Genomic DNA, 21,113 nt, shown 5'->3' with positions numbered 1-21,113 from the left:
TCTGGATATTGCTGTATTAACGATCACAGCGGTTTGCCTGGCCAGTCCTGTTGGCACCGGCCAACTTGTAGCTTAATTTCATAAGCTGTGTATTGAAGTCGTTTTGGTCAGAACTGAATAAATGCAATACAATAAGGCAAAACATTTTAAACATTTCTTTTCAGCTCCTTCGATACCCTCTGCTCTCTGTGTGTTCAGTGTCTCTGGAGTGCACTTTCGTTCTCCTGCTCCAACGTCTCCGTGTTGTCAGGAATGTTAACGGACAGCTCGTAAAGTCCTTCTAACCCCCTGAGAGAAAATTCCCGCAGGCCTCAGCTCTTCCCAGCATGTTTTGTGTGTCAACATGGCAGGATAGGAAGTGTTTTTCCAGGATTTCCTCAGGTTAAACTTTAACCTCGCGGCCCTCCTGCGACAGCTGTGTCGCAGGTTTGTCAGATGTTTGTGTGTTTGAGTCCACGCTGCTCGGTAGTTCTCTACCGGCTTGTCCCTGGAGTCCTGGAGAGCACACAGATAACGGCTCACTATTTGTGTACATTGCGAAAGAGTTCACTAAGCATCCTTGTTAGTTGTCAATATTGTGGTGGGGAGGTTTGTTGCCATGATTTGCATTTCAAAGACGAGCGTCGGATGCGAGTGCGACGCGTCCTTCACTGAGTCATTGTAGTTGCAAACTGTTCACACAAAAGACACGTCAGAGCGATTACTGAAACGTTTGGCATCAATTGATCAAACATAATGTACGTGGAATCTTTCCAACAAATCAAACGCAACTCAGAGGCCGTCACAAGTGATCGACAAAATGTAAGATGTTGAAAAATAAAAGGATTTAGAGACTAATACATAACAACAACAACAACAACAACAAAAAACCCTCAGTGTTATTTATGATATGATAAACTTTATTGTCCCTGTAGGGAAATTTGTCTTTGACTCATAAAAAAACAAAAAACTAAGCCATAAAAAGAGCACATTCCAATACACATGAGATATATTGCACCACTACCCATATTGCACTTACTATACTATACTATACTATACATACCATATATTGACAATAATGTATAGTAATGTATAATCATAATTTGATTTATATTTAAAAAAAGAATGACATTTTAATAAAATGGATAATAATGATCTTAACATGTGACATTAACATGCTGATGAAACAAAATAGAATACATTTGAATGATTATTAAATCATAAATAACTTTTAAAAACACCCTTTTTAAAATACTAATGTTTGTTTCTCTGATCATGTCTGTTTTCTGTGCAGGTGTTCCACGATATCGCCTACAAAGCGAAGGACAGGCAGGACCTGCTGGCCGGTATCGAGGAGTTCCTGGATGAGGTCATCGTCCTGCCCCCCGGAGAGTGGGACCCTGACATCAGGATAGAGCCGCCCAAGTCTCTGCCCTCCTCAGATAAGAGGTCCGCTCTAATCCGCACCGCCTAATCCAAACGAGTGAAGCCACTGCACATAAATCTATTACAAATCCATCCAGTGTGTAACATAAACGCATATTTGACAGCCAGAAAATCTTCCCCACGTCCCCTCGTTCTCTTTACCCGTTCTATCATTTGTACTATTGAGTATGCCAGGAAAAAATTGTGCAAATGTAGTACGCCAAAAATACCAGATGTCCTGCCGCATCCAGTTTACCGAGCAATCTTCTGTGCACGATGTAAGATTCATCATCAACTGAGCCGCCAAGAAAACAGGACAGATGCCAGCTCACTGTTTAAGTCCCTAAAAATGGCATACTTTTTCTTTTCACTTCAAATTTGCAAGATCAAGATGCAATGTTTATGATGAAGTAGTACGTCCCAGTTGTGTACTTAATACATGCAACAGTACCAGGGGCGGTTCTGGGGGGGGGGGGGGCAACAGGGGCCAGTGCCCCCATAACTAATAATTTTTAATAATAATAATTAATAATACAATGACAGATTTCTTGCAATTATTTTCTTCTGAAGGGAAAAGCAGAAATAAAGTGTCTCAGCAGTTTACTACCCAATCAAAATTGCTGAATTGTAAACACTGCTTTGTCTCAATGAGGGATTTATCCTTTTTTCCGGGTTGTATGTGCCCCCTAACAAAAAAGCCGGCCCCAACCTGGCCCCCCTATTAGAACTGGTCTAGAAGCGCCACTGAACAGAACATACTTTGTGAGACTAGCTGCAGTACGTACCGAAGGTAAAAGAGAAAAGTATGCGATTTGGAACGTCGCTCATGTAACCTGCTACAAATTAGTTATCGGATATTAAATGCAACATTATTGTTTGAATATTTAGCTGAAAATGGTTTCTTGTTTCTTCTTGTTTTCATAAAATTTAAGTGTTATGGTTTAAAAAAAAAGACATTTTATACATTTGCAAAAACAAAACTGATTTGACCTCAAACTGCACCTGAACTGAACGCCAGAACGCTCGAGTTTATTGACATCTTGTGGAATGTGCCGTTCTGCTTCTCTGCTGTTTTTTTTAAAGGAAGAACATGTACGCCGGATTAGAGCCGCCTCAGATGAACGGCGACACTCCCCACGATGCGGGACATGGAGGGGGAGGAGGTCACGAGGTCGGAGAGGAGCTGCAGCGCACCAGGAAGTAAGTTAGGATGTCACCTTGTTGGAGGAAATGATTTCGATGCAGTGAATGTTTCGGTCTAATTTGACTTCCTTATTTTTATTTTTAAAGCACAGCTGTAACGTTGCCGTGACCGATATACTACTAGGGGACACTGTGGCCCTCATGAGGGCGTTATCGTTCAGATTATGATCCTGATGGCACGTGAAGATATTTGTCGTAAAGGAAAAGTCACAACTTGGGGAAAACATTCAGTGTTAGTCTTCCATGACTGCAGAACAATGAAGCACTTCCCAACTCGCTAGCTTGTATTCGCTTCATTTAGCGCACGGGTTCCTTTCCGTTTCGTCCACGTTATGCAAATCAAGTACAATTTCTATTTCCACAGTTGTGACATCAAACAGCGTTTCAGCCACTAACTCGACTGTCTGTCTGTCTTTAAGGTTTTGTGGAGGTCTCGTCCTCGACGTCAAGAGGAAGCTGCCATTTTTCGCCAGTGACTTCTATGATGCGCTACACATCCAGTCTCTGTCCACCATCTTGTTCATCTACCTGGGCACGGTCACAAATGCGATCACATTTGGAGGCTTACTTGGTGACGCGACAGAAAACATGCAGGTAACACCTCCAACCCCCCCGGTCTCCTAATGTCTGTCTGCTTCAACACAGCGACCCCTCTGTTGGAAAGTCTCAAGCCAAGATAAAGGTTACAGACAACTGTTTTTACTGTTTTTTTTAATGGTCAGTAAACTGATCACGCAGAGTTGATGAATCACATCTAATGTGATGTAATCTAACCTGGTTTGTTACCCAGAGCCATCTAGAATGGAGCCTTAAGTCAACTTTAATCAATCGGATCAGCGCTTCCAGTGAGCCCATTGGTAAATCAGACTTCTGCTGAAGCCAGCTGAGAAAAGAGTGAGAACACTTCATTGAGGAAACTTTTAGTGCCGTTCTTTCAATGGAATATAATGCTATCAGCATCTACGCTAACCTGTGCAGGAGCTGCCATTGTTTTCAAGCGCACAGTCGGGCATCATGCTGGTCGTCACACCCATACCCACCCGTGGCTGCCGGGTTCAACCCTTGTGTGTTTTTATCTGGCAAGATGGATTTTGGAGATGGCCTGATTAAATGATCTTACACAACCTGCAGACGCAGAAGTTAAAAGCACTCCCCCTCCGAGACAACAAAGTCCATTTCCTCAGAAATTAATCGGTCTGTAATCATGACGTTTCATCATTTTTTACCAATAGATGAAACGTCTGTTGGCTGTATGTGTGTGAAAGTTTCCAGATTAAATTGATTGCTGATAAGTGGTAAATTGGCTGTTACGGACTTGCCCATGCCAAGCTCTAATGTCAGAGGGTTATGGCGTAAGACCGAGTCTGTTTTTAAGATGTTCGCTGTCCGTGTTAAGTCACAAACTAATGAGCAACAAAAAGAGTTCACTTCAGCTGATAAGCCATGCTAATGTGGAGCTCAAAGGCTCATACTGCATCCATCTGTTGTACCTGCTGTTGACGGGGCCACATGTGGAGGAGTTGGTGCCATTGTGGTTTAATGGCGAACGCTGAGGTTGCCCCTGACGACAGAGTGCATAATGTTGTCCAGTCACTACAGTACCGTGTCTTGGCCTCCCTCCTAGGAAAGGGCCGCATCCCTGTACACCTGCAGAGCACCAGCCTGGAGGATTTACCCAGGCTGTAAATAACCACAGATCCAGATTACTCAGTCACTGTAGCCTCGTCATGGCTGCATTACCAATGTCCCTCCCCTTCCCTCCACCACCACCACCACCACCACTGTCAACCCCCCACGCTTTTCCACTCGGAGCACAGCAGAGGGAATCCCTGCCCTCATCTGCCCTCTTCTCAGTGCAGCTCTCAGGTGATTGGCAGCTACAGTAGGCTATTCTATCTGCTAAAAAAAGCAGGATTTAGGACGTGGTTTGGGGTAAAAAAAAAAAAAAATTGGTTTCTGAAAATCAAAAAAAAAATGGTGAGAAATACCATCACAATTACCCAGAACCCAACATGTCACCTTCACATAATCCCATAGATATATTGCCAATGAATAGGAATTACTAAAATAGTTGAAGGAAGTTTTTAAAATGTTTATTATACTACTTTATTACTCAACTAAATGTTTTAGTTGTACTTGTTGAAGCTGTAGCTACCCAACAGGATGCACAGTGTCACATTTAATTATTTTTGACAAATTATATACAAGCTTCACATTTTTTGCAAGTAAGTCTTAATATAAATTGTTTTGTAACAACTTGAGTTGCTTTAAGTGGAGATATGTGATGACTAGAAATCAAACAGGCCCGTCCTGATGGGCCGGCCTCGCAGCTGTGTGGTGTGTAAAGGGAAAACAAAGCATCCAGCCGAGTAAGTAGAATTACGGGAGTCATGTTGCGAAACGTGGAAGAAATATGCATAACAATGATGATGATGATGAAAGTGTCTGTTGAGCAATTTCTTTCCAAAACAGTTTAATATTGGGTCGTGTCTGATGTGTGAATGTGCAGCCTAACATGCTCCATGAGCTGCGTGTAGCCGCGGTTACATGGACGACATTTCTTCGATCTGATTAGAGATTCCAACGAAACTGTTTGCATGGATGTTGAATAAAGCGATCCAGTGAGGTGTTTGAATAGTTCCACCCCACTATTCTGGTTCCTTTTTTTTCTAAAAAAAACATGAAACATAATTTACACTACACACTTTCTTTTGATCTTGTAATGTGATTTAGGCCAAATGTAGGTGTTTGGTCTTGCAGTGGTGTTATGTTATACATTTGCAATATTTTCCTATTACTCAATCTGTTTCCGGTCTGTTTTTAGGGATTATTGTTCTGATCATTATTGGAGTATTAGGGCCCATGTGAAAGCAGCTTGTGTTTTTTTTTTTTTTCTCCGTCTTGCAGGGAGTGTTGGAGAGTTTCGTGGGCACGGCACTGACGGGAGCAGTGTTCTGCATGCTGGCTGGTCAGCCCCTGACTATTCTCAGCAGCACAGGCCCGGTGCTCGTCTTTGAAAGGCTCCTCTTCAACTTCAGCAAGTGAGTTGGCTTCTGTTTCGAAATCGCTCGGTCGTATTGGCGAGGGGTGAAGGAGAGTTCACAAACAGTAAGAAGAAGCCTGGGAGGTATTTTATAGAGAGAGAGAGAGAGAGTTGTCTATCCCTGGAGGACAGTTGTTTGTGTGTTAACAGAGATGCTCTGTGCATGAATGCAATCAAAACAAAAGCATTAGAAAGACAAATGGATAATTCACATTTACAGTAGGTTGTCAGCTTTTGCTTTAAGGTTTAATTTAGCAGGATCTCTCTGGAGCTTACTCTAAATCTCAGGGCAGGTACAGATGCCAGCTGAATGGCAAGTTCCTAAAGAGCACCACCACTCGCAGCCTTTTCTAGAACCAGATGCAGTAGCGTAATAAAGTGTGCTCAGCGAAAGGTTAAGTCTATATTTCAATACACATATGTTCACCTCAGGCAAGCAATAATGAGCTTGTTAAATGCTGACTTCTCCTTCCTCCTTCCACTGTACTCTCTTCCTCTCCCGGAGTCTTCTAGCATTACCAAACACCGTGCTGATGAAGTTCCGTTATTAATAATTCACTCTCTTTTAATTTTACACTGCGAGTGAAGAATGTCGCGGCATCTGTGTCGTCCAAATGTTTCCATGTCGACGGTTGCTGAGTCGGCAGCAGCTGCAGGCCGGTCTACAGCTGTTGTATACGTACACCACGCATATTTTCTGTAGAGAGGAAAGCCTTCAGGCACCTCTGAGCGTTTCTCAGCTTCAAAATCAATAGTTTTATTTTGAAGGGCTCAAGAGCATTACTAGCTCTTTAAAAAACACTTTAAAGGATAAGATCGCCAAAAATTTTAATGAAACCGATAACTGAGAATTGTTTTAAAACGTAAACGAAATAAAAATTGCATAATCTATAAGTCTCTGGAACGTTGATGTACATCATTTATGCACCCATTTCAGACGGGGTGCATGCCAATACTATTAGCTGAGCTAATGCAGCGAATACTTAAACTTTCATTCTAAAGCTCACAAGTACCCTGTCCCTTTCCCACAGAGACAACAGCTTGGACTACCTCGAGTTCCGGCTCTGGATCGGCCTGTGGTCGGCGATATTCTGTCTGGTGCTGGTCGCCACAGACGCCAGCTTCCTGGTGCAGTACTTCACGCGTTTCACCGAGGAAGGCTTCTCGGCGCTCATCAGCTTCATCTTCATCTACGACGCTTTCAAAAAGATGATCAAGCTGGGACACTACCACCCGATCAACGCCGACTACGATACGAACCTCGTCACTCAGTACGACTGCCGCTGCATGCCTGGTATGTGGTCTTCGCATGGCTGGACTGGCCACGTAAAGATGGTTAATTCAGCCATTTGCACTGTGTCCAGTACAGACAGTGTCTGATACCAACACTCAGTAATCTTAAACCATCCTTTACTTCAAAACTCATCTTTGTTGATTATTTCAGGGTGCCATCAGAAACCAGACAGTGAAAGCCGAACGGCCGTATTTGGTTTAGTCACATTTGGCAGCGATTCCACTATTGTATGTTGAACAAAGCTTTCATCTTACTCCTGCCGTGTTGACAGTGGAGATAACAAATGATACTAGTATGTGTTGGCCCTTTGATACCACTGTTTACTTTCTCAACAGCCCTATCAGTTTTCTGTGTCGCGAGTGACTTGGCAGGATTGTCGGGGACAGTGACGCCGCCGACACAGATCCAAAGCGGAATATGTGATACTGCGAGTAATTCACATGTCGGTGATTAGATATCATTTTGTTTCTCTTCACCAGGGAACTCTTCAGAACTCCTTGATCTCTCCTCCTGGACAAACAGTACTGATTTGGTACGTGGTGTCCTTTTTTTTTTTAGAAGTTAAAAACTGTAGATCAGATAATTCATGTAGCTGTTTTTCTCCACATATTGTTGGTTTGAGAGACCTTCTTTTTTTTTTTTTTGTCCTCGTCTCTGCAGCCAGCGAATGCCACCTGGGCAACCCTGACCAAGAAGCAGTGCTTGAAGTACGGAGGGGAGCTGGTCGGAGAGACCTGCGGCTACGTGCCTGACATCACCCTGATGTCCTTCATCTTGTTCTTTGGGACTTATGCCTGCTCCATGGCTCTGAAGCAGTTCAAGACAAGCCGCTTCTTCCCCACCACAGTGAGTGACGGCACCCCGTCAATCAATGCGCAGCAATTCTGAATTGACATTTCAGCATTTATAATGTTTCTAAAAACCAAAACAAAACGTAGAGTTATGCAGGAAGTCGCCGAATGTGAGTGAACCTCAAAAACATTTCCTCGTCTGTGATCGTTTCCTCATCAGCATGAGTCACGTAGATTTTCATCAGCGATGGTGGTTGATTCACAGTGAGAATGACGCCCATGAGCGCTTTGCTTGAGAGACTCAGATTCTAGTGTAAGAAAATGACATGCTGTGCATTTTTAACAGTGCTTGAGGTAAAAAAAAAAACAACTAAAAACTAAAACTGGAGTGGTTTCTCGACACAAAAACGACTCAACAGATTTCCATGAGAACTTGGATGTGGGAAGGCTCTTTGTGCTCTGACACGCTAACGTCAACATGCTGACATACTCACAATGATGATCCCTAAACATGTTGACGTCAAGCAAGTATAATGTTCATCATCTCGTTTTTTTTAGCATGCTAATTATCACAAAACCCAAAATATTTGGTCTTAAATAAAAGTATTGACCAATTGGATATTTTGATTATCTGATTATGCCACTAGATTGAAAGTGACTATAACAAAATGGAATGGCAATGCATCCAGTAGAGATATTTCGGTCTAAGAAGCAGTTGGCTGATATTGCCGATAGCGTGGCGACCCTTAGCATTTCTGGATGCAAATGTATCATTTGCATAACAACCGTCTCCATTCGTTCTCTCGCAAATAATTCGAGTGCCTCTCTGTCAGCTTTTGGGCTGGTTTAAAACCCATTGAGAATGAGTCACCTATTGTTGAACAACCGTGTTTACTTACCATGAGCGACACTCATAATTGCACTCGCAGAAGCGAAAGCACACACACTCAACCAGGTAATATCCGCCAGTGTTTATCTACAAAAAGTCGTTTAACAGGATTTAATTCTTTGTCAAACAATTGTAGAGAAATGCACGTGAAGTTCCTCCATATCAACACAGGGTGGAGAAAAAAACAAACAAAAAAACCTTTGTCTAACCTGCTGTAATCTTTCCTCCCTCCAGGTGAGGAAGCTCATCAGTGACTTTGCGATCATCTTGACCATCCTTCTCTTCTGCGGCGTGGACGCCTTCGTCGGTGTAAACACTCCAAAGCTCATAGTGCCAAGTGAATTCAAGGTACATGCGACACACTGAAGCGCTTGTTACAGACAACTTTGTCAGGTGAATAATAATGACCAGCCAGGTGCAGCTTCCTCTGATTACACTGATAATGACCCGTGTTTCTGTCAGAAAGCTGAAAGTTGAAATCCCAAAATAATGCTTTCTTTGTAGTTCGCCTAGTAAGCCATATATATTACCTGAAACCAAGGCTTAGTCAGTCTTGGAGATTGTGAAGCTCAAATGTTCCTCCGCCGGCGTTAAGGCCTCCCCCCCCCCCCCCCGTCTTGACACGGGGGAAGGGAATGACGGGGTAGAGGAGCGGGTACCTGCATCGAATAACAACTTGATTATAGGTGATGTGAGAACACAGAGGATCTGATGGGTGCGAGCACAGAGCTAGCTTTGTTTGACCACAGAGTCTTAAATCACAGATTTCTGTCAGGTAATGATACTCGAGTAATTTCAGGCCGTTCGGTGTTAAGACTCTCAGAAAGCGTGGAGAAACCACTTTGATATTCTGTTCTGTCTGAGATGTTATCCATGTCCGCACAGAAAGAGGACGATACACTGGATGGTTTCGGGTCACTTTAACGGTCTCATTCTCTCTTTTTCTTCTTTTTGTCCAGCCCACGAGTCCACTGAGGGGCTGGTTTGTTCCTCCTTTTGGAGGGAACCCCTGGTGGGTGTACCTGGCAGCCTCACTCCCCGCTCTGCTGGTCACCATTCTGATATTTATGGACCAGCAGATCACTGCTGTGATTGTCAACCGGAAAGAGCACAAACTTAAGGTTGGTAACCTGCCTCAGAGTTGTAACCTTTTTTAAAAAAGTTCTAGTAACAATGGATGAATATATTCAAGGGTATATTCAATACTTGTAACCAAAAAGAGACAGAAAAATCCACTTCCTCTATTTTAGATGTGAATTCAACTGTTGAAATATATTTTCTGCAACTTTTACATCTGTGTGAGCGATTACAAGATCATAAGATAATTTTGAGAAATCATCTCGATGCTTCCTTCATCTGTGTTAACTGTGACCTCCTGTCTTCATACCTGGTGCCTCCCTCATTATTCTGCACTCTCTCCTCACGTCTCCTTTCAGAAAGGGGCAGGCTATCACCTGGACCTGTTCTGGGTGGCCGTCCTGATGATCATCTGCTCGTTCATGGGCCTGCCATGGTACGTTGCTGCCACCGTCATCTCCATCGCCCACATTGACTCTCTGAAAATGGAGACCCAGACGTCGGCCCCTGGGGAGCAGCCCAAATTTCTGGGTGTGAGGTGAGCATGATGGTGCAAGAGTTACTACCCTGTTTTGTTTTTTTCTATTTTCCCAGAGTAAGCTTTTGAGAGTTCCGGGGAGTTCATTACAAATAGGTGGCAAATAGGCAGACAGAATTATTTCCAACAATACGAGAAATAAACAATCACTCATAATCTTTCTGGAATTCAATTAGGAAAGATAAAATCAGAACACAAACAAAGTATTTGCAGAGCCCTTTTTTTTCATATATAAAGTTATACACATAGCTGCACATCAGGTGTGTTTTAGAGAGAGCAGCTTCTTTGGAAAACATCACAAAAAAGTTATTTAGTTACAATCACTGCAATCTTTAAAAAGCCTAAGCACTCTGACTGTGAACCAAATCTACTTCCTTTCACATTCATGACAGTTATTGACCATCCTTGTGTTTTCCCACCCATCCAGGGAACAAAGAGTCACCGGTACCTTTGTGTTCCTGCTGACGGGACTCTCCGTCTTCATGGCCCCGATCCTCAAGGTAGCGCTCCGACTTCTTAATTCTTCCGTGGAAACATGGATTACTGTCCGCCTCTTTTAGGACAAACTCCTGTCACCCCTGTTAAGATTGCGAATAATTTAAAATCTTTGATTCATCCGATTAGGGACTCCCATAGTTGAAGTAATGCGATGTGAAATAAGCATGTTCATCAGGGCTTAAGCTCGGATTGCAGCTGAGTGACTTCTCGAGTTTCCATTCCCACATTAAGTTGCCAAAACAAAAATGTGAAGTCACTGAGCGGTGGTTGTTGGAGCTGCTGCTCCCTCTTGTGGACAGTTTGAATAATGTCCTTCTGGTCCAGTGAATACATTTTTTTTCTCTCTGGGCTGGATTGCTATACAGTGTAAATATACAGCGTTTACATTTTGGGACAGATGCAAAAGGTTTAGTATAATTTCTGAATGGCTCCTCTTTCAATTGTCTTTCCATCTGTCATCTTCATGTTTTTAGACCACAAGTTTCTGCACTTGCTTCCCAGATCGTAGTTGACCTTCTTCCCCTCTTTTTAAAGTTCCGTAACACCAAGTAACTAGTCGCTAGTCGCACGTGCACCGATGGCAGCCAAGCGACTGATCACACCTGTGTGCAGACTACAAGAACCTTCTTAGAAAAGCTGCTTGTGGACTATTTTTAAACTAAGCAATGCTGCTCAAAATAGACATTGTCGTTACCTGTATGAAGAGAGCTGTGCTTTCTGGAGCATCACTTACATGTCACATGTTCTCAACATGAACTCGGGTCACACATCAGGCGAATGACTCTTTTCATTGTTCTTTGTCCTTCAGTTCATCCCCATGCCTGTCCTCTACGGTGTGTTCCTCTACATGGGTGTGGCTTCACTCAACGGTGTTCAGGTGAGTTAAACCTGTTCCGTACCTGCTAGTGCTACCATTCTATATCACAGCAAAAAAAAAAAATTACACTACTCGTTATTTCACTTTTGTTTCATTAGTGTATTGAGCTTGAGAATCTTAATTTATATGTTAAAATATGATATTATGCTTTAATAAGCAGCTGATCTTCAGCTAGTAGTTTGTTGTGTCTAAGAGGAGGAAATGGTAAAAATGCTTCAGAATGTAAATTAACTGTTGGACAGTGGTTATACTGCTGTTTTGGGGGAGCTGTGTTTATTATCTGTTATGGCCTGAAGGTGGCGCCGAGAGGTTGTGGGGCGCCAGCATTTACATGGCGATGCTCCAGTGTCAATGTTTTTTTTGCACACCTCATTAGCTGTTTGGTGGATGGGTTGTTGTGTATCAACAGTGACTGATGGCTAAAGCTAAGAACATGTTTAGCAAATGAGCAAAGCTACCGGTGGCTAAGTAGAAGCTAAGACGCAACATGCAAGCTACTGGTGGACAGCTAGCAGTTAAGACGCACGCTGAAATAAGAAAACTTACCCGACACTTCAAGTTCCCCCGAGCACTGAACTACATTGGCCTATTTTTTCATGGTTTGGCCTAATGACATGTCACTGCCTGTTACTGCTGCTAACAAATCAAATTTAGCTACAGCCTTAAAACTGTCTGTTTGCTCGTGTCAGTTCATGGACCGCCTGCAGCTGCTGCTGATGCCAGCCAAGCACCAGCCGGACCTGATCTACCTGCGGCACGTCCCCCAGAGGCGCATCCACCTCTTCACCTTCATCCAGGGCCTGTGCTTGGCCGCCCTCTGGATCCTCAAGTCTACTGTGGCCGCCATCATCTTCCCTGTCATGGTGAGAAATGGCTGCCATCTCTGATGCAGCTGAACACCAATGTACCTGGGCACGAGGCTAACCCAACTCTCTCCCTGTCTGCAGATCTTGGCACTGGTTGCCGTTCGTAAGGCGATGGACTACGTGTTCTCCCAGCACGACCTCAGCTACCTGGACGATGTCATCCCGGAGAAAGACAAGAAGAAGAAGGAGGACGAGAAGAAAAAGAAAAACAAGAAGAAGGGAAGCATCGACAGTGAAATCGAATTTGTAAGTTCTGTCATCCTAAAAATGTATTTGTTAATAGTTTACTAAAATCCGGTGTTGTCTTGTGATTGTCCACAGCCTCCTGTAGATCATTCAAGTCCATAAGCGTTAATGTTCTCCATCCCTTCTCCCACAGTCTGACTACCCGTACAATGACAATATCCCCACTATAAAAATCTCCATGGATATGATGGAGCAGGAGCCCATGTTGGGCGACAAATCTTTGGATAGTGAGTACTGTACTTGCCAGGGTTTTTGCTTTGCCAAAGCTTTCGGGGCTGCTCCAACTTCTCTTCTGAAAAGGCTTCATGCTCACATTCTCTCCTTTCACACTGGCCTTCTTGCACGCACTTAGAAAATTTAAGATCAATGCGCTTTTTCGTACTCTTCTTCATCGGCGATCGAACCTGCTAGTTTGAACCTAAAAGCAGCTTCGCGCTCTCGCCTGCTTTTCTTTTTTCCTCTCTTTTCTCTGCTGGTCCATACAACAAGAGCTTTGTAAAGTATGTTTTTAAAAAGTGCATTTCTTTTCTTTTCTTTCCCCCCCAGGAGATCCATCCCAGACTCTCCTTAACACGCATTCACCGTGCTGAGCGCTACTTTGACTCTTCCACGGTGGCCGAGTAAGTGAGTACCAGCTGCCATTTTCATCACGCACACAGTAATTCAGGCTGATTTCTTTTGAGCTCATAAAACATCATATTTATTTTTATTCTGTATCCCTTCTTCTTTCAGTCTTGACAGAAGTTCCTATGCAAAAGGTTCGCCTCAGATTCGAATAGAACGGGACCCCGAGGACAACGGTTTCTCCTGGAGGAAGGGCTCTGAAACGGATCTGTGAATGAATTATCCAAAGATGCAGCACAACCAGCACGTCATAGTAAACGTCCTCTTTTTTTTTTTTTATTTAGAACCCCATCCTGCTGGTGTTTTTTAATCTTCCTCAATTGAGGATTTTAATCAGAACGGCTGGAAGTAAATGTCAGAAATTTAAAACACTTTGCTGGTACAGAATTTTAATGAGGGCTATATTTAAGTTTGCGTGAGGTCTTGCAGCAAACAAAAGGGCTACTCAAGGTCACCTGGATGCAGTTTTTTTATGGAACTTAAATATCTTATGAACGCGTAGCTAATAATTTATAACGAGCGTCGAGCTTAAGATGTTTTCATTGTAAAAGATTTCCAGGAAACCGTTGATTTGTCGACCACATGTCAGGATACGTTTTCCACCGTCTCTAGAGATTATTCCTCTGACACCAAACAAAACCAGCCTCTCTTCCTGTTTTTATAAAGTCAGTTTTGAATTTAACTTGTAGATTTGACGCATAACTGCTGGAATCTTGAGATTGAAACACAGAGGGAGGTACTGCGTTTGGAGGCGAGCACAGGAAGTCCTCCTTTTTTACTTGTAGTGAACAAAGGAGCTGCAGAAGGTCATCTGTGCAGTCACGGCCGGATTTAATTTTGTATTTATGGGCATATTCATTATTTATCAAGCACCCATCTAAGGCTGCATGTTCATTAAACACATCCAGAAGGTAATGAAAGAATACAATGTTTGTCTCCGTGTGGCTCAGCACCACACTGACTGGAACTTTTTGTTTTGTTTTGTCTCTTATCCGTCCTTTTATTCCGTTTTCTATATTTATTATATTTAAACTCTTGGCAAAAATAAATTGTTAAACTGTTTGAATCCCAAGAATGGCTTCACCATTTGACTTCCCCATTCGCGCAAATTTGAAGATTCTTTCTGTGGTCTTTTTCCCCGTTTCAGGGAGATATAGATGTATTATACCTGTATGTAGCTCTACCTCTTATGTTTCTGTAGGTGCCAGGCATTATATATTAAAATCATCTGTTGTGCAATTACTTGTGATCAAACACTGATTAATCTTTTTCAACTGGCACTGCATATGACCTCTGAATCTTCACTTCGAGTTCCTTTTTTGCTCTTAATATGTTGTGTTTTCTTGTTTTTATTGTTTGTCGAATTGAATATTGATGTATGATTTTTTTTTTTTTTTTTTTTTGCAGTGTTTTTAAAGGGTAATTTCACTAAAAGTATTTGTATTTTTGGTCCACCAAGCAAAATATTGTATTTTTTATCTTTTAAAAACTCCAAACTATCTCTACAAAAATATCTAAAACTGCATCATCTGACAAGACAACATCGTGTATATACTGTTGTTTTTAAAGGGTAATTCCACCAAAACCCTTTTTTTTTTTTGTCCCAGAAGCAAAACAATTTTTTTTTCTTTCTACAGATGAGGAAAAAAAAAACATCTAAAATCACATTTTCAGATAACAAGACATTGTTTTGTTATGTCTTGTGTACTAAAGTTGGAGGGAAAAGCGATATAACCCATCTAAATGAATGCAGTTTAATGTCCTCACACACTTGACTGTGAATGCAACCCTAAACGCCTATTTGAGTTGATTGTTCCTTTTTCAAAATGTGATCATATTTAAAAGCTGTTAATGTGATACATTTTCAGCATCTAGCGTAATTATTTTTTTTTGTAATTCTGTGATGTGTTTTAATTTTTTTTTTTATGCTAATCAACAAACAATCACTGTGAGGCAATGCAATGTTGTGACTTCCATCTTTGGCAGAAGTGCTGCTTTGTAGTGTACAGGGTAACGCGGCTTCATTTTAATCGCTGGACACCATCGTCATTGCATCATTCTCTAAATTCCGTTAATTAACAGTTTGATGAGAAATGTCTTGTGTTTTTTTTCTGTATTGCTCAAATGATCTGAACTGATCCAGTTGATTTTAGGATATGAATTCATATCTGTGTGTGTGATACATCTCAATCATTTTGAAGTGTACATGTATTCCTTGGAGAGAAAACAAAGGACATTCACAATCAGTGCTGTTTCTTAATTGGGGCTTTTTAATTCATGCTTTCACAATCGCATCAGTGTGCTGTCAAGACTGTCGTGGAAGTTATTCTCGAACCAAAAATCAAAAAAACCACATGGTCTTCCACTTTTTGTTCTGTGATCTGTATATCTTGACTTTTATGACTCTGTGGTACTGATTCCACAATAAATGTAATATTTTTCACGTTATAACTCTGAAACCAGTTTTATACAAGCATCAATAACCATTGGTTACTCAGAAGGAAGCAGATGTCTCTGTATTTTTTTATGGAACAGTGTTTTGAAGGAGAGCAATAAACCAGTCCAAATGATTCTTAAAAATAAAACTCTGTGTGTGTTTGTTTTTGTTATCATAGGGATAAGAGTTTGGACCAGGCAGCTCCCCAAGGATGACTGACTGTACAATAGATATGATCAGTAGCTTACTCCCTGAAATATACATTTCACGCAAGCGTTCATGTCTGTTAAGACGAAACAAAGTGTTTCTGGACCTCTGCCGGTGTCACAACAATTAGGATTTCTGCAGCAAATGTCTGGTTTGAGAGACACGTGAAGTGCACGTGTGTCTTTTAACGGGCATGACTTGGGTCGAGAGCCAAGCCACCGGCACCATCGTGAGTCTCGGGGCACAGATAAGACAGGAAAGGCTGCATAGTTTCTGCGATCACAGGACTCGAGCCGGCTGTAATGAAACTAATTGGCTCATTACTGTGAGTATCTGTGTTCTCGTCACTGCCAAGATGTAAAAAAGAAAATGTGTAATTAACTCTTCCTGCGGGAGGGAACATCAGTGCTCTCGGTGAATATGAGAAATGGTGTCAAAGCCCAGAGCGGGATTACCTGACTGACTTACTTACAGGAGTGTCTTTTAAAGTTCACCCAATGAAAGTTCAGTCATCCCTCACAGGCCGACTGTGGTTGACATTTGACGTGAGACCAACTTGTAAAACAGCCATCAGGTATCATCTGCATGTCTCAAAGGACTTTGGGTGTTGACCTTTAAAGGAGTTATAGAACCCTAAATTCACCCAACAATGAAACTGATATCGTGTTTGCTCGCCTCCGTGCTTCTAAACAGCTAAAGTGGATGGAGAGGAAAAAAGGAACCCAGCATAAAATGGCTCCATGCAGCTCCTTCAGTGTAATCCAAGTGTCTGGAAGCCCCAAGAGCCCAAATTAATATGAATAATGTTCTTTAAACCTCTCAGTGGCTGGTCGAGCTTTTGGACCCACTTCAGACAGGGTGTGAACACTTTCAGCTACAGTGAAGATTTCAGCTTAAAAAGTTAGTGGGAAAAAAAAAACAGCTTTTCAAATCACTCTGGCATCTCAGCGCGTCTGGAGACTGGACGAGCTGTTTGGAGCCATGTTTTTTTTTTTTTTCAGTCGCTGTTTCTGTTTTTAACCCACTTCCCCTCTACTTCATTTGTACTGCGAAGCTTTACCCGAGTTTCCATCAGCATTTTTCTTTTTTTTTCGCGTGAACTCATCCTTAAAAATACTTTGCAAACATCACATTCTATTTATTACTGCCAATGTCACATGCACACTTTAATAACTAACTATTGTATATATAAAAAAAAACATACCCAGCAGATATGGTATGTAAATACGTTTGGATGCCTCCCATGCTGCATTCTGCTCCTGCTCAGGGGGGCAGTATTGACTCTTCAGGAAGGCATGCAGCACATTCAATAGAGCTCCAGAGGTAAAAACACAACACATTAACAAAAGGAACATTTCTGCTCTGAAGGGTCGTTATGAAATCATGTTCATTTCTGAGAGACATAATGGAAACACCTGCACACTGTGATGCAATCCAACACGCCAGTACTGCAAGTACAGTACATGCAATAGTGCTTCTCGAGGCGGTGTTGTTATGGCGTATTGAACTGCGTTATAGAGAAAAGTGCTTTAATATCTTTCGCTGTTCCGCAGTATTAGAAACCAATTTCTTTGTGGTGTAACATTCTTGCAATGGCTCCTACCTTTTTGAAGAAGACACCTGAACACTTTATTATATATTGCAATCCACACCGGAGCTCTGTATTTGTGATTCAGATATATATTTCGCAATTCTTATGACAAAAAGAATGACCTCAGGTACCAGAAATGTTGCCGTCTGGTTTCCATGAGGGTTTGTGGATATTTTCCGTGGAGGAGGTCGCAGAGAAAGTTCTGCCCTTTGACGAAACACAGTAAATGTTGACTCTCACTTTCCAATGAGTCATTAAGTCTGGAAGAATACAAATTAAAGCCAACAAAAAGCAGAACAATTTAAATCAATCAAGACTACAGAAGTCGTTATTAAAAAAGGATCTTGGTCCAGGTTAGGGGTAGGCCATTATTCACAACCTGGCAACCCTAAAGTTGTGTTTCTAATATATCTGTATGGAGAGAATTAACATCTTGAACACTTCTATTTGCAAAAAGATGATTGCAAGAGACGTGTTATATGACGAAGTGATTTACGGACCTAGAGACAAGACGAGGCAGGACTCTCCGATTGGAATGCTGTGTGAAATTTCTTGTCGGATGTTGGATATGAGAGTAATTTAAGCTCTGCAAAGAGAACAAATGTATTAACATTGATGAAGGAAAAAAAATCTCTGCAGAAATTACGTTCGACAACAACTTTTATCAAGTACCATGCTCATTACCATGAGGACTTTAGGAGGAGCCCCCCCCCTTAACACTGACCCCCATCACCATACTCAAGAGCACTGTGTCTTCCGTGGAAACCATTTGGGATCCAAAATCTGCCGAACGAAAGTGCACTTAAAAATAAATGTATTGCCAAAAACAGTGACTTTAAATATTAAATTATGCACATTTTTTATCAAATTCGTATCACGCTAGTGTGAAGTGTCGCGTTGAATTGAGTGAATGTGAATAAATTAAATAAATAAAGTGATTATGATAATTAAATGCAGGCTCGGACATAAACCTATTGTTTTTATTCATCTATTAAGTTAAAGGGAACTTTTGGGAAAACAGTGCTGAAGTATGGAAAATAAAAGTTATGCGTTTCATATTTCTGTCCTCTGTAATAAAGCCAACATTAGTTGTTTATCATACATATTGACCCAACGTGATTGAAAAAGCTTTCAGATGTTTTTACAATACCAATCATTTCTTTGAGTGTCGGGCATCCAACACCAGCCCAATCATCAAAAAGGCCCAACAGAGGAACATCCAGCTCTGGAAGTTCAACCTGCCTCAGGACTCTGCATCTCCATCACCCTCCAAACCACCAGATTTCTCCAGAACTGCAGGAGAAATCGCTGGCGCCAACCTTCAGTCATCCATATTTAGGACTTACACAGAGTCAAGAGTGAGCAGCAAACATCAGTACAGATTCTTCCCACCTGTTCACAACCTGTTCCAACTTCTCCCCTCCGGTCGGTGCTAAAGAGCACTGTACAGTAACACAACCAGACATAAGAACAGTCTCTTCCCACAGACCGTCAGTGTGATGAACCCCCCTCTTTTTTTAAATACTTAGACTATTAGTGAGAAAAGTGGATTTCTGAGTCTAGTCCTTGTCAAAAACTGACGCTTTGGGACTGTAGGATCTGTCAGTCGCCATCCCAAAAGCGTCAGTTTCTGATGAGTTTGGAGTGAGACTCAAAAATACATTTCTCAAAAACAGGTCCTTTAACACATCATCCATTACTGTCAGCAGGATTCCTGCATGCTGTACTTCACTTGTTTTGTTTTTTCTGAGGCTTCAGGCTGACAGATAAAACGAGTTCCTGCTGTGTTCGACCTGTTTAAGTGAGGCTGAGTGCCCATTTGGACTGCACTATGTTCCTACATCACTCGAGGGGGGATGCAGTGTTCTGTTTTTCATTTTCACCATTACTGCCATTACTCACCATTATTTTTTTATAATGTTCTTTCATTATTTTCCTTCAGTTCATGTTAGGTAGCACCGCTGACATGCGCTGTGTTTAAGTTAGTGCTTGTAATAAGATGTTTATGTCCTTGTTCACCCCCTCTTGTCTCTAGATGGCCTGATCCGCCACTATATATGTTCCCCCTTAGTTCGTTAAGGTCAGTCTGTGTTGCTAAGTTCTCTTTAGTTAGAGCTTAACTTTAGTTCTGTTATGTTAACCTCCTTCATGATTATTCCTCTTTACTTTTGTTATACATTTTTCTCCATTTGAAAACACATTTTTTAAATATTTCTGCCAAACATAAGCAAAGTAAAACAGAATGAATCTCGAGGTCGGTTTGTTTAATCAGTCATGAAAACGAAGAGTTTATTTGATTTATTTTGGCATGATAAGAATGAATCAGTCAGAACTTTCTCCTCTGATTGAATAACTTTCCCTCAAACGGCACAGTGCAAAAGATGCAGTTATGAGTTTGTAAAATGGTAATAAACACATAAAACACAATTACAGTGGAACATGTCAGATTGTTAATAAAATACTAGCAGATCTTCCATACAAACTATTTATCTATCTGTTATTTGCATAGATATTGCATGTTGTCGTATGTTTCTTATCTGAATCCACCTGTTTAGCTGTGTTTTCCTTGTTTTTTTTAGCCGTATACTGAAAAAAAAATATCTATTTCAAGTGGAACTGTCTGTAACATCAAAAGCGACACAATTTTTTATACATTGTTTTTCGTTTTTAATCAAATTGCTCATGAGTGAGTACCTTGGCCGACAGAGCTGGATCTGATTCTGATATCAAAAAGAAGAAATGCACAACATGACTCACAGAGCACAGTGCCGGTCAGCTGCAATCAGCTCCAGCCCCCTGCGACCCCGCAGATGTTAAGCAGAGTTAGCTAATGGGTGGACTTTTTATAACTCTACATTCAAGGTTTTATCCAAAGTACTAGAGCACAGTTGGGGGCAAATTAGTGATCCCTGCCCCCATAAAGTCCAATACATTTGAATGAAGGAGACTGTGACTTATCTGTCAAAACTATACGTCTGGAAGAACAATCATCTTTTGTCAGGGGTAGAAATAGATGTGCTGCTCAGTGGGTCTGACACTCTTAATAAAGCGACAGCGCCCACGCTGGGCTCTCAACACACACTGTACATCCCCGATGACATTGTCTCCGGGGTTCACTGTCTGTCCAGACTCTGGTCCCCGTGACATCCCTCAGGCGAAGGGAGCCATTAGTGTGTTTTTCTCCCCCCTCTGGGTGTTCCAGGTCTGTTTGACAAGTCCAGACAGTTTTTATATCAGTAAAGTGTCTTTTCTCTTTGCCAGCCAAGGCAATAATGGATTTGTTATTTCGCAGTGTCGCAGTTACTAAAAAACAATTTATATTTATGATTTTTTTTTTTTTTGGTGCACCCGTGCACTACCTGTTGGTGTGTGTCTGTAAATTCAAAGGTGCACCACGCACAACAAGTTTTGATCAGAAGAGAAAGATCTTGAATGACCGATGACTGTTTTTGAGCCCAAACAAACGAAATAAACAAACTCTTTTGGTTTTTCGCGACTTAATAAACTGAAACTAAACTTTAATTTGTT

The 21,113-nt window shown here is 41.7% G+C and overlaps 1 protein-coding gene across 7 annotated transcripts in view; it reads left to right on the top strand.

Moving 5' to 3' along the window:
* The window catches only part of LOC115593141 (electrogenic sodium bicarbonate cotransporter 1-like), a 34,942-nt gene extending 19,007 nt beyond the window's left edge, over positions 1-15,935 (top strand). For 3 of the 7 annotated variants that reach the window (XM_030436534.1, XM_030436530.1, XM_030436531.1), the window contains 16 exons: positions 1,274-1,428; positions 2,488-2,604; positions 3,027-3,201; positions 5,515-5,648; positions 6,682-6,944; positions 7,424-7,476; positions 7,605-7,790; positions 8,859-8,972; positions 9,584-9,745; positions 10,061-10,239; positions 10,667-10,739; positions 11,546-11,614; positions 12,304-12,477; positions 12,562-12,726; positions 13,273-13,346; positions 13,459-15,935. In XM_030436534.1, the coding sequence (XP_030292394.1) occupies positions 1,274-1,428; positions 2,488-2,604; positions 3,027-3,201; positions 5,515-5,648; positions 6,682-6,944; positions 7,424-7,476; positions 7,605-7,790; positions 8,859-8,972; positions 9,584-9,745; positions 10,061-10,239; positions 10,667-10,739; positions 11,546-11,614; positions 12,304-12,477; positions 12,562-12,726; positions 13,273-13,346; positions 13,459-13,564 (2,199 nt within the window). In that variant the 3' untranslated portion in view covers positions 13,565-15,935. Of the gene's footprint in view, positions 1-1,273; positions 1,429-2,487; positions 2,605-3,026; positions 3,202-5,514; positions 5,649-6,681; positions 6,945-7,423; positions 7,477-7,604; positions 7,791-8,858; positions 8,973-9,583; positions 9,746-10,060; positions 10,240-10,666; positions 10,740-11,545; positions 11,615-12,303; positions 12,478-12,561; positions 12,727-12,859; positions 12,954-13,272; positions 13,351-13,458 lie in introns of all 7 variants that reach the window. The other 4 variants (XM_030436536.1, XM_030436532.1, XM_030436533.1 and 1 more) reach the window with 3 other exon arrangements.
* Positions 15,936-21,113: the final 5,178 nt, after the last annotated feature.

Source organism: Sparus aurata, chromosome 12, assembly GCF_900880675.1.
Source record: "Sparus aurata chromosome 12, fSpaAur1.1, whole genome shotgun sequence".
In the NCBI taxonomy this organism is placed as follows: domain Eukaryota; kingdom Metazoa; phylum Chordata; class Actinopteri; order Spariformes; family Sparidae; genus Sparus; species Sparus aurata.
Note: the sequence above shows the minus strand (reverse complement) of the source record. Positions and strands in the feature narration are given on the sequence as shown.